The 12364-nt window shown below is 43.6% G+C and overlaps 1 protein-coding gene across 2 annotated transcripts in view; it reads right to left on the bottom strand.

The window, feature by feature from the left end:
- The window catches only part of LRGUK (leucine rich repeats and guanylate kinase domain containing), a 104611-nt gene extending 94320 nt beyond the window's left edge, over positions 1-10291 (bottom strand). For both annotated transcript variants that reach the window (XM_036091688.2, XM_078059579.1), the window contains exons 1-2: positions 9124-10291; positions 1908-2015 (exon numbers count right to left, since the gene is read on the bottom strand). In XM_036091688.2, the coding sequence (XP_035947581.2) occupies positions 1908-2015; positions 9124-9420 (405 nt within the window). In that variant the 5' untranslated portion in view covers positions 9421-10291. The remainder of the gene's footprint in view (positions 1-1907; positions 2016-9123) is intronic.
- Positions 10292-12364: the final 2073 nt, after the last annotated feature.

The raw sequence follows: 12364 nt of genomic DNA, 5'->3' as shown, positions 1-12364 counted from the left end.
GAGAGGGATGTAAATAACCTAAAATCACACAGCAAATTAGCAACAGAGAAGCAGATCCAAGTCTCCTAATCCTTCTCCAAGATTCTTTCCACGAAATCTTGCTTCTAGAGAACTTCAGGATGGGAGAGGGGAATTTGGTCCCTTGGAACAGACTCTTGCGGCTGGTTTATGGATCTCAGTTTTACTTGGTCAGATGAGATTACTGTGAAGGAGCTTTGAACAGGACCCTGTGAAAATGTAGGTGACAGTGTTATTAATGATCTCCTGATGATGCCTGAGATCTCTTTAGCATTTCATTTAAATTCTATTGGCCACGACCTCCTCTCTCAGGACCCCATCAAATTCCTCCTATACCTCCCTGCCCAACTTCCCCAGCATTAGAAAAAGCCAACCAATGAAGTATCATGATGAGCAAGTTCTCAAATATACTGATGATAAAAATGTTTAATGAAGGCCACAAGAATAGTGTAATAAATATTAAAGAAAACCTACCATGCACAAGGCATTGTGCATCATGAGAATTAGGGGTAGAGCTGTACTGTGCCCTTAAGAAACTTAGGACTTTGGTAGGAGAGAGGCTATGTACATAAGTAATAAGAAAAAGTAAAAAATAACGTGTAACATAAGATACAAGGGGGGACAAAAATCAGGCAACCATAAGAAAGTGTATGCAGTAAGACAGGTTATAAAGGCAAAGTAATTCAATATGTAATATCTCAAATGTAAGGAGGTCAGGGGCAAGGTAAGTTAAGCATCAGTCCATCTAGCTGAAATAAGATTTAAAGGATCTTTTTTTTTTTTTTGCAGATCAATTTAAGGCATTGCACTACATACGTAAGTAGAATATTGATTGAAATGGACTTGTGCGGGGATGTATTGGATGCTGGAATTATCTACCCTTCCAATGCCCGACACAGGGCAGTGTACACAGGATGCTCCCTGTAAGTTACTGCTTAACTGGCTGAGTCATCCATAAAATGTTATAAAGTGAAAACAGTAAAAGATTACAGCCTTAATATGCTGTCCTCAAAGGATATGCCATGCAACCAGCATGGGTGGAAAGAGCTTAACATTTCTTGGATAGTTTACTAGCTCAAATCCAAGATGGACCAAGATTATGAGTTGTATATGCTTTGCTTGCTGTGAATTATATATACTTTAGCCAAATTATAGTACAGTAGCAAAATTTCAGTGTGCTTTTTTTCACCTACATATCTGCATTTACTGTGTGGATCTCCAAGGAATATTTAATACTTTACAATATAAGGAAGCAAAAAGAGTTAAATTATTTTTCTAGGACTATAGAGAAACAAAAGGAAGAAAGAATTTGAAAAATGATGAGTACTTTGCTTACAGCTTCCCTTAAAAAGTGAAGCCAAGATTATGTGTTAGTATTGATATCTTGAAAATTGAACAACACATTGTTTTCTTTAATAATGGGGTATCTTTTGGAAAGTGAACTGTGGCTGAAAGCTACTTATTTCTTGACATACTTGGGGGGGGGGAGTCAATACCAAAATACTTTGTTCCCTTGGATTTAGATATTAATTTTAGTCCTGGCACTGATCAGAGAGAAAATTCTTAGAGTTTTTGATTGGTTTCACAGAGTCAAATTCAACTTCTGGAAAGAAAGCATTGATTACTATAATACAGACTACTTAAGATGAAAGAAACAGACTGATGGGAATGAAAACAAAGGAATTCAGGGGCTGATTACTGGACTGCCCAGAGCTCTTTGATTTGATACCTCACATAACATAAATAACTCTTATCACCAGTCTCCATCAGATGAAAGACTCTGAGATCTGGGGCCACCACAAAAGCTATGAGTCCCAGAAAAACCAGATATGGTCCAACGAGTATCAAGATGTAGCCCAGTCAGCCCATGGTGATCTTGTCGTACTCACTGATAAAGCTAGATTGAGATAGACCTGCTCAGTCCCGGAGCCTGAGCGCCCCAACTGGTGAAGGGCATTGGCCACGACCTCCTCTCTCAGGACCCCATCAAATTCCTCCTGCAAAAAAAAACACACAAAAACAAAAAACCAGAGAGGTGGACAAAGGACTTCCATTAGAAAAGAAACAGTCCAGGGGCACCTGGGTGGCTCAGTTAGGTTAAATGTTGACTCTTGATTTCAGCTCAGGTCATGATCTCGAGGTCATGAGATCAAGCCCCACAACAGGCTCTGCACTCAGTGGGGAGTCTGCTTGAGGCTCTCTTTCTCGCCCTCTGCCCTGCCCCCGCTCTCGTTCGCTCGTGCTCTCTCGTGCTCTCTCTCTCTCTCTCTCAAATGGACAAATAAATCTTAAAAAAAAAAAAAAAGAAAAGAAACAGTTCACCTCCTCATAGTCAGCACTTAGTACATTACATAATCAGGAGCTGACCCTTCCAGAATTTATCAGCCCTAAAGAAAATTCTATGTTGAAGACACATACATAGGACATACAAATACCTATCAAATCGGTGTTTTCATTGCCACCGAATTTTCTGGTGGTCACTTGCATTAGGCATTCAAAGTGAAATCAACACAACAGCAGTGGAGGCATCACCATTAATGGTGAGTGTTTCTTTGTTCCAGGCACCAAGAGCTTTCAGTGATCAACTCATTGAATCCTCCTGATAACCCTGAGGTAGGTACTCTTAGTTCCATTTGACAGATGAGGAAACTAAGGCTTACAGGGGTTAACTCGCCTAAAACCACATAGCTAGCATGTGACAGAGCCAGAACACAAACTTGAATCTGTCTGACTCCAGGGCACTTCTAACCACTATACTAGACTGCTGGCCTCCACCCAAAAAGATGGTTACATCCAAATTAAGGCAATTACTTTGCTAAATCTGGTATTCTTGCTGGAAAAAAATAAACAAAACAAACAAAACAGGTTCTCAATTTACTTCTTATTAGCTAATTTTACTGGATTCACACAATTTACAAGATTTATTAAAAGGGTAACAATCACTGCCATAGGAGGTTGGCCCTTGGTCTGTAGAAAGCCATGAACCACTGATGAGTCAAAATGCCCTTTCCCCAAAAATAACAAACAGAAGAGACAACAGGTAGATCGGTGTTAGGTTTGCACTGCCTTCAACTCTATAATGACCAACACATTAACACTAACATCAACATGAGGACACAAAATCCAGTAATCCCATCAGTCACACCAATATAGCGAACCGTGACTAGCATGTGGACAATAATGGCAAAATACTCTTTCCAGTTCTATATTAATTCAGGAACCAGCAATGCTGCTCAGGCTGCTGGTACTGAGGCCGTAAGTACATGGGCTTGTGCTACTAGAAAGAGTTTCTCTGTGCCCCGCCTCCATCTCCAGTAGCCCAAGGAAGCAAATATCTCTCATGGATATAAATGGAGATAGCGCACAGGCTGTGAGGCTGGACAGGCTTGGTCTGAAGCCCCGATCTGCCATTTTCAGTTTATGACTTTGGGGAGATAAAGTTTTCTCTGAGCCTCGTATCTGCAATAGGAAATGTTATTACCTTCTCTTAATGTTTTAGGGAGAATGAAAAAAAAAAAACAGTGTAAAGCTCTTAGTGCCTTGCCTAGAACTACAGCAAGTGTTCCCAATAAATGACAGTTGTTTCCACTAATAGATGAAGTTGGAAATTCCGCATCTTACTGTTTCATTCTTCCATACCAATCAACCTGTTTACAAATGGAAGAAAGACACTCACTTTTCTAAATATAGTTCCAACTTCTTACACAAGGCCTGGGAAGGATTAGAGGTGGGGGTGTTACCTTCCCTCCAAAACTTTCCATCTAAACCTCTGAAGTTTACCTGACCCACTGCCTCTATTTCCTGGTGTGAGAAGATATTGCACCCCTGACTGATAGTGGGTCAATGTCTGTCTTTCAACATAGCTACTGATATGGAGACCGGCCTGCTGGTCAGCCTTTTCCCAGATCCCCAAGGCAAGCCTCCCCATGGCAACCCCCTCACACCTCCGTTGAGGTTCTTGCCACTTATCAGCATCATGCCTTTCCCTTCTGATCTTTGGTCATTTTCAGACCTTTACAAGCCCTGCTTGATCTTGGGTGGCTTCAGAGCCTAAGGATGGCCATTCAATCCCCCTCCTACTCCCAAGCACTCACGCACACACACACGTTTCTTCCTCATCTCCACAATCAACTTTAAATTGATCTCTACTCAGCTTCAGCCACTCATCCCCATGGCCATGCCCTGGACCAAGTCATCATGCTGAACTGTTCCACCTTAGAAACCTCAGAACCTAGTATTCTCCTTTGTGATCCTACAACCTTTCCAACCCCTACTGACCCTGTTCTGTGATGACAACAAAATCTCCGGTCTGTTCATCTTTTCCTCTCTCAGAGTCTATCTGTCCCCTCTCACTTCCTTCCCTGCTTGGTATCCCCTGGGCCATTTCAATGTCTCTCTACCCTTAAGTCTCTGACTCCTCGTCCCCCCGACTCAAACTACCGCACACATACCCAAACCTGAATCAAGTACACAATCAACTACCGCTCTGAGGCGGGGACTCTGTCATGCTCATCATTCATTTGGGACAAAAATCTTTATAGCATGCCAGGCACATGCCAGCCAGTATGCTAGGCTCAGTGAACAGATTTATGAATAAGACATGGTGCCTATCCTTAAGGGATTTACAATTCAATCTGGGAGACAGACAAGTACACAAGCAATTTCAGTAGTTTGATAGATATTACAATACGAGTAAGCAGGATGCTTTGACTATAAGCAGGGCATCCATTTTATGTCAGTTCTAGGGGGAATTAGGAGGTTAGCAAAGACTTGCTGGGGGAGAAAGCAATGAAGTTGAGACACAAGTAACTGAGTTACTCTGGCAAAGGAGAAGAAAGGGCAGGAGAAGAGGACCAAGAAGGGTACTGTAGGCAAAAGGGCAACAGGTACAAAATTCCAAAGGCAAAGGTGAACACGGCCCATTGGGGAACCAGAGTTCAAAATAGCTGAAGCATAAAGCAGGAGGGCAAGATGGTGCCTGGTACCTGGTAGGCGCTCAAACACGGCTGAGTGAATAAAAACTGCTCCTGCCCTTGAGCTAGTGAGTGGGCTGGGAGGGGCCCCACAACCATGCTTGCTGGTACCACTCAGGGGTCAGCTGTTAGCTGGGCAGGCTGCTGTTCCAGTCCCTCGTTCTTCATCAGCTCCCACCTTGGCTGCCAGATCTTCATCCTCTCCTTGAGCCTCTGGGTGCCTCCACTCCTTTGACCTCACTCTCAGCAGACACATTGCTCCTCCACTTCCAAGGCAAAGTAGAAGTGATCAGACGCCAACCCCATCAGCGTTCTGCACCTGTCCAAATGCCCTTCATTCGGGTGTCAGAGGCAGACTGCTTCTTTCCTGCCCTCAGGGCCCCCACCTCCTGTTTCCTCAGAGACCCTGCTCGGGGACCCTCCATTTTGCCCTCTTTGCCTGGGATTTCAGCCAGTCTCTCTCCACCATCATTTTGCACCCTGTCAGTTCTCCAGCGGTGCAAGTCTGTGCGTCCCTTCGGTCCCGCACGTTCCTTTAGCTACAGCTACAGCTTCCCTAAATAACCGAGCTACTGCGGAGCTGCTTTTCCATTCTTTAGTGCCCCCTTGCTCACCTCCCATTCACTCTTCAGTGCACGTGAGTTAGGCTTCTGCCTTCGCCACATCACAAAACCACATGGGCAAAGGTCTCCAATCACCCTCAAATGGGCAAAGCTAGTGAGCACTCTTTAGGGCCCTTTCCACTTAAGCTACTGGCAGCACAACTCACTTCCACGTTCTTGAGACTCTTCCTTGCCTTGGCTTCCCCTCACACAGCCCTTCTTTCTTCTCCTCCTCCGCTTCCCATTCCTTTCCTGTTGCCTTCCCTGATTCCTCTTCATCTGCTGTACCCCTCGGTTCTTCCCTTGACCCTCCTCTTCTCTTCCCGGATGATCTCACAGACACCAATGCTGATGATCCCAGGTCTCCTACCCTGAGGCCCCTCCCCGATTTCCAGAGTCATGTGATTCATATATCTGACTCGTGTGCCACTGCTATCCCATTTCCTATTGTGGTGAATGGCCTTACTATGTCCCCAGACCATGCCAGAGACCTGGCAGTCATCCTAGACTTCCAATATTTCCTTAGTAACTGTCCCACCTTAAATATTTTAAATGTCTTCGTCTTTAGCTTCCTTTCCATTCCCACTTCCACTTCCTTAATCCGGACTCTTGCCTCTCCTCCGTAGACATTGCTAGAGTCTTCTCATTGATATCCCTGTCTCCGGTCTTACCATCCTCTAATCTAACACCAGTTGGGGCAGCTACCAGGGCAGCTCCCCACTGCTTAGAGACCCAAGTTCCATGGTCTGTAAAACAGCGTAAAACCCTCCACAATCTGGCCCCCGCCTCAGCTGCTTTCTCTGCTCTCACCTATAAGTCATCAGTAGGAACAGGGGCTATGTGCCTGCCCACACACCCCCTCTCCACCCAGACAAGGGTCTGCTTCCCTCGAAGTCTGCCATGATCTCTGCAATCCAGCTGTCATCTGTACACACCTGTGTATAACGCTTCAGATACTCAATAGCTGTGATTTACTCACATCCTTATCTGACCTTGAGTGCAGGGGACACCTATGTCCTCAATGACGTTCTCGTCTTCTTCTGTCATTACTATCGCTACTAGGCATTACCTCTGTAACTTTTAGGAACCTACTCTGTATCAGACACTGTATCAAGAACTTTAACAGACTTTCTTATCCAATTTGATGTTTATAACTATCCCATCAGTAGACATTACCCACATTAAGTTATGGCAGAGTAGTTTCCATGTACCAAACACATGTCATGTAGTCAGAGTGGCTCCTACATAGCAATCATTCAATGACTGATTGCTCAAGTCAGTGAAATTAACCAAATCACTTAATGAGCTATAGTTAGCAGATAAAAAACACATGTGTTATTACTTGTATCAGTAAAAATATTATGGTAAGTGTTTTACTTAATAGGTTCTCATCTAATTCTCACAACTCTCCTATGAGATAGGTATTATTAGAATTCCCAGATTACAGAGGAGACATAGAAGTGAAATAACTTGCTCAAAATCTCAAAACTAATCAAAGGCAGTATTCTGAACAGCTGGTCTACCTTAAGTTCACCAGGGGCTCCTGAGACTAATTACACTATAGGCACTCAATAACCACTGTGACCATCATAGCATTATAAACCTTAGCCAGGCAAGGAGATGGATAATAAATCTCTGAACATGCAAGTCTAAATCCTTTTAAAAGTTTTCCTTTCAAAAGTTTTCAGTTTATTCAGCCTATTAAAATTTATTAGATACTCTAAAAAGCTAAAATAGGATGTAAGAACACAAAATAAATATTAATATTTACAACATAAGTGGAAGAAAAAATAAACTTTTCCACACACAGCCTACAAGCCAGGGATAACCAGTTCAAGTCAACCCCCCCTATGGTTTGTTAATGGCATACTGAAGACAGATTAATACCAGCACTAATGAAGCCCATAGCCCAAGAGCATGCGTTAATTAGAATAATAAAGTAAACCGGTGATTCATCTGTGAATTCCTTTGGGGTGGACGCTGGTAGAAACCATACAAACATCTCCAAGTTGTAAAAACACTGCTACAGTTTTGCATTTGTCACTGTTAAGGGTAGCAAAGTAGATCAACAAAAGAGGAATAACATAAGTAATAATTTTCTATCGTCCACTTTAAGAAAAACTAATGTGTAACCAGCCCATATAGAAGGAGGTAGAAGAGGAAAGTCAAAATGGGAGAGAAGGGTGGAAAAATGGGCCAAATGTTGAAAATGGATGAAAGGACGTTACGAAAGAAGGGAACCTAAGTGGGAAAAGAATGTAGGTGGTTAACGGTAAAATCAGAGGAACATAAGACAGTGCAAATTACAGACAGGTGAATACGAAGAAATAGGACAAATGAGGAAAGGAGTCTGTGAAAGAGAACGGGAATAACAAAGAAAAACATATTTGGCCTCAAGGCGAAGAGGGGACTAGGAAAACGCACAAAGATGCAGAGCAGGGAAGCCAGAATATCACAGAACAGGGGTCCTGGAAACATTCTATTTCTCTGTATTATATCTACTTCAGAAAAGATTTTGCAGCAGTTTATACCATGAAGGAAGAGGAAAGGGGAGAGAAAACCCTAGAGAAAAACCATTAAAATTAAGAAAAATATTCTGAGTTTCCTGGAAGCCAAGACAAAGAGGAAAACCCAACAGTTTATTGAAAGGAAGCAAATCAACTTATGTTTTTGAAAAAAAGCAAACAATATATTAGAAGCCAAGGGAAGGAAGTGGTAAGAGGTGGAAAGGGACCCAAACCACCCCCCACCCCAAACCAAAAAAAAACAGACAGTGGGGTAAAAAGAATACGATGATGATCAGTGCAGGAAAGAAGTGTAATTGGTAGAAGAGGTACTGTAGAAAAGAGAATTTATAGTAATGTAAAGGCAAAGCCACACCTCAGGCAATACAGATGGGAGGTAAGAAACATTCTCCACCTCCGAAAACGCTACCACAGTGAGCTGGCTGTTTGAACACTGTAAGGGCGTGTGTGTGTGTGTTGCTTGTGTAATGCATTATATACCCCTGGCAGAAGTAATGCATTAGACTTTCAAGTCACTTGGTCTTTGAATTAGCCCTTACCAGCTTATTTCAGGAAAGTAATTTGTTCCCCCCTGGAGGAAGGCGGATGAAGGGACTGGAAGTGGGGGAGAGCGCTGGTGTGCTTCACAATCACGGAAAACGGTGCAGGGGACGCCAAAGACGAACTCCGCCCGCTCAGAATACCGTCGAAGCACAGGTTTTAAAAGCTAAAGCTGTAACTCCCCATACAAATAGGTGGAAACTTTTTCATCAGGACGCTGTGTAACTTGCCTCTTAAGACACCAAATGTGCTAGTGACAAAAAAAGGAGACACTTGGAAATATGCCTGGCAAAGGGTGAGGACACGGGAAGAAAGGAGAAGGAGCCTAGCAGCGGTCAGGGAGAGGCGCTCCGGCGGCGAGAGCCCGAGGGCTGGTGAGGGGTGCGTGCGGAAGCTGCCGCCGAAGTAGCAGGGCCCGGCGGCTGGAGAAGGGAGCGAGGGGGTGGGGGCGGGGGGAAGGCACACCTCCAGATTCAGCATCTCGGACTCTGAGGACTCCTCGGATTCCACTCCGCCCTCGCCCTCGTCCTCGTATTCCTCTCCGTCCGCGTCCGACTCCCGAGAGCGGTGAATGAGCTGCTGGAGCAGGTAGGAGGAGGCTTTATGGAAAGTACCTTTCGGTCTCTGCCCCATGGGAAAAGAAGACCAGCAAGACTGACGCTCTTTTTCTGAGCGCGGCAGAACCCACTGGGCTCCAGTTCGTGGACTGCTCTGGAGAGAGGAAGACATCGGCCACTGGGGATCGCTCCCGGCGGTCGCCATCTTGTTTACCGGGGTTGCCTAGGAGACTGACGCCAGGGAAGGAGGCGCCGCGAGGGATTCTGGGCTGTAACCTCCGCCCCTCCGCGCGTCTTGGCTTACTGTCTGAACCACCGCTGACTCTCGACTTCTTTCTTTTCGTCTGACTCGTCTGGCTGTTTTTTCTTGTAGTTCGTTCAATCGCTGGTTTTCTTTTTACTTGTCTTTCTCATTTTCACCTCTTTTCTTCGCACCCCTTTTGTCTCCGGCTGGTTTCTCCTGACCTGGAGGTCCCTCTTGGAGATTTTTCATCCCACCCTAACATCACCTGTGAGCTTCCTTCATTCACCCGCTTCATTCACAGAGGCCTTTTCCGCAGAGTGATACTTTGAAAGTATTAGATGTCTCTAATGCTCTCTGTCGGAAAGCGAATTAACACTGAAACTTTAAGCGGACGGCGCGGTGTTAGGAGACCAGGTTGTGCATAAATGAAATAGAAGGCAAGGCTCCTGTCCTTGTTATTTAATTGCAGATACTAAAGAGAAACTACCAGACGAGGACTGAGAGCTGATTTGCAATTAATTTACATTTCCCCCCTGAAATGATAAGCCATGTCCTTGGGGAGAAAAACCGGGCAGTGGTCTAACAATCCAAACAGGAAAAAAAAAAAAAAAAAAGATTGTCAAATTGACACTGTATCTGAAAGCCTCCGAAAAGCTATTAGCATCCCATAAATAATTGTATTAGTCAAGTGACCTGCATTGGTAATTATTTTTATCTTGTTGCATAGGTTCTCTGTGCAGTTTCATAAAATACTCTTGCGAGACTACAAAGCATGATTTTATGCTAGTGTGATTTTATGTGACCCAAATCCCATAGCCTTGAGCTCCACAAAGTAGACTATGGAAAAGCAGAATGAAAATTATAGTAACTATTATTGCCATAGTGATGACAATACAGATCCCGCAGGGAAGTCGCTCTCATCCTCCTGGCCTTACAGGGCTTTTTTCTCCATGCTTCAGTGATAGCGGTTGCAAATACAAAATGATCCTGTCAATGGCTGTCAGGGGAGAAGAAAAAATCCTTATGGACACCATCCATTGACTATTATCTTTCTCAGTGCTTGAGGGACCGTTAAAACTGACATAAAGCTTTCAGAATTACCTTCCTTCATTATCTTGCTAGCCATAAATGTAAAGGCCACAATGAAAGTATCTCTTTTCGCTTGGCTCATCTTGCTGCTTGCTTATTTCTTTTTCCACTGGGTAGAGACTCCTCCAAGGGATTTTTCCTCATTGTCACCCCCACAGGACCTGCTCTTGCTAACTGACATAGGGAAGAAGGGGGCAGGAAGTCTAAAAATGGAAACCCAGTGTGGTTTTGGTTTCTTAAAATAACTTAATCCGCATTTCTAGCAAAGCAAGATTTGCCAATGTCAAACTATTGAGGACAGTGTCTTAAGACAGAGTTAGTCAATATCTGTCAAAGAATAATTTTCAAAAAGTTAAAAATATGATTCTCATACAAAAATGGAATAAAATACCTATGAAAGGTATTCAACTTATTCATGAATGAGAGAACCAGTAAGATGGTAACAGGGTATTCATAGTCCATAAAGAAAGGCATTCTGAAATTAGTTCACTAAGTTAAAGGAAAAAAAAAACCTGGTTGATACCCTACAGGACATTAAACTGTAGCCTCTGGAGTTATGTATTTCCTTTTTTAAAAATATTTATTTATTTATTAGAGAGAGTGTGCGCGAGCAGGGGGCAGGGGGAAAGGGAGAGAAGCAGACTTCCCGCTGAGCATGGAGCCAGACACAGGCTCAGTCTCATGACCCTGAGATCATGACCTGAGCCGAAATCAGGAGTCCAACACTTAACCGACGGACCCACCCAGGTGCCCCTGGAGTTATGTATTTTTAAGTGCTTTCTTTTCACCTTCACATTTACCCTGTGTCTATACCCATTTGACAGATGAGGTAACTGAGGCCCAAAAAGCTAAATAACTGGCCCAAATTCAAGTGGTGGTACTGAAATCCAAACCCAGAATGACCAATTTCACAGTCTGCCTTCAACTACCGTTTTTGCAGATAGAAAATGTGAGTCAAGATAAAAGTACACGAGAGGTCTCAGAAGAGAAAACATGTATCCGTTAACGTTCTTAAGTAGAAATAAGAGAATTAACTTAGAGAATGACCCTTTCATATAGAATCATAGGATGTCAGAACTAGAAAAAACTTAAAAGCTTATCTTGTCCAATGTTCCGTTTTATAGAAGAAACTCATGGTCCACCAGAGACAATACCTTGCCCAAAATCACCTGACTTGTTAGCAGCTGGGCAGGAATTACGAGTTTAGACCTCTTGTTGCTCAATCTTTATTCTTGCTAGGTCACCAAAATGCTCCTGCTGCTGGAATCATGAATAGAACACTTTGGGATTCTGGGCATCAAAATAGAAGGCATTACCCGCATAAAAGTTATGTTACCAGGTAGAGAAGACACTTGGGCACAGGGAGATCTGCCCTGTTTATTGTATACAAGGCTTACCCTCAGTGCCATCTACATATCTCAATGAATTATTCCAATTGCTCTCTGAAATAGGAATTGATATTCCCATTTTACTAAGGGGAAGAATGATGCTCCAAAATGCTAAGCAAATTGCCCAGTCACACAGTTTGTGTTCACACCAAAATTCCAACTCAAGTCTTATTGGATCCAAAGCCTCTGGTCTTAACCATTAGTACTCTGTCTTCTCCAGACGTATGAATTGGTTTCTCAGGAAGTAATTGTGAGGCACAAAGAGCATGGCCTTGATGATATCCCGAAAATTAGTGTATGTGTGTGTGCATGCATGTATGTGTTGGGGGCCAGTCAGGAAGAGCTCAGGATTCTGGGACCAGGGAAATAGAGTAGGGTGGGCAGGCAGTGGAGTATGATAATCCAGAAGAGCAGGGGCTTCTGGGATA

Source organism: Halichoerus grypus, chromosome 12, assembly GCF_964656455.1.
Source record: "Halichoerus grypus chromosome 12, mHalGry1.hap1.1, whole genome shotgun sequence".
Taxonomy (NCBI): domain Eukaryota; kingdom Metazoa; phylum Chordata; class Mammalia; order Carnivora; family Phocidae; genus Halichoerus; species Halichoerus grypus.
This window is presented reverse-complemented; position numbering and strand designations above follow the sequence as displayed.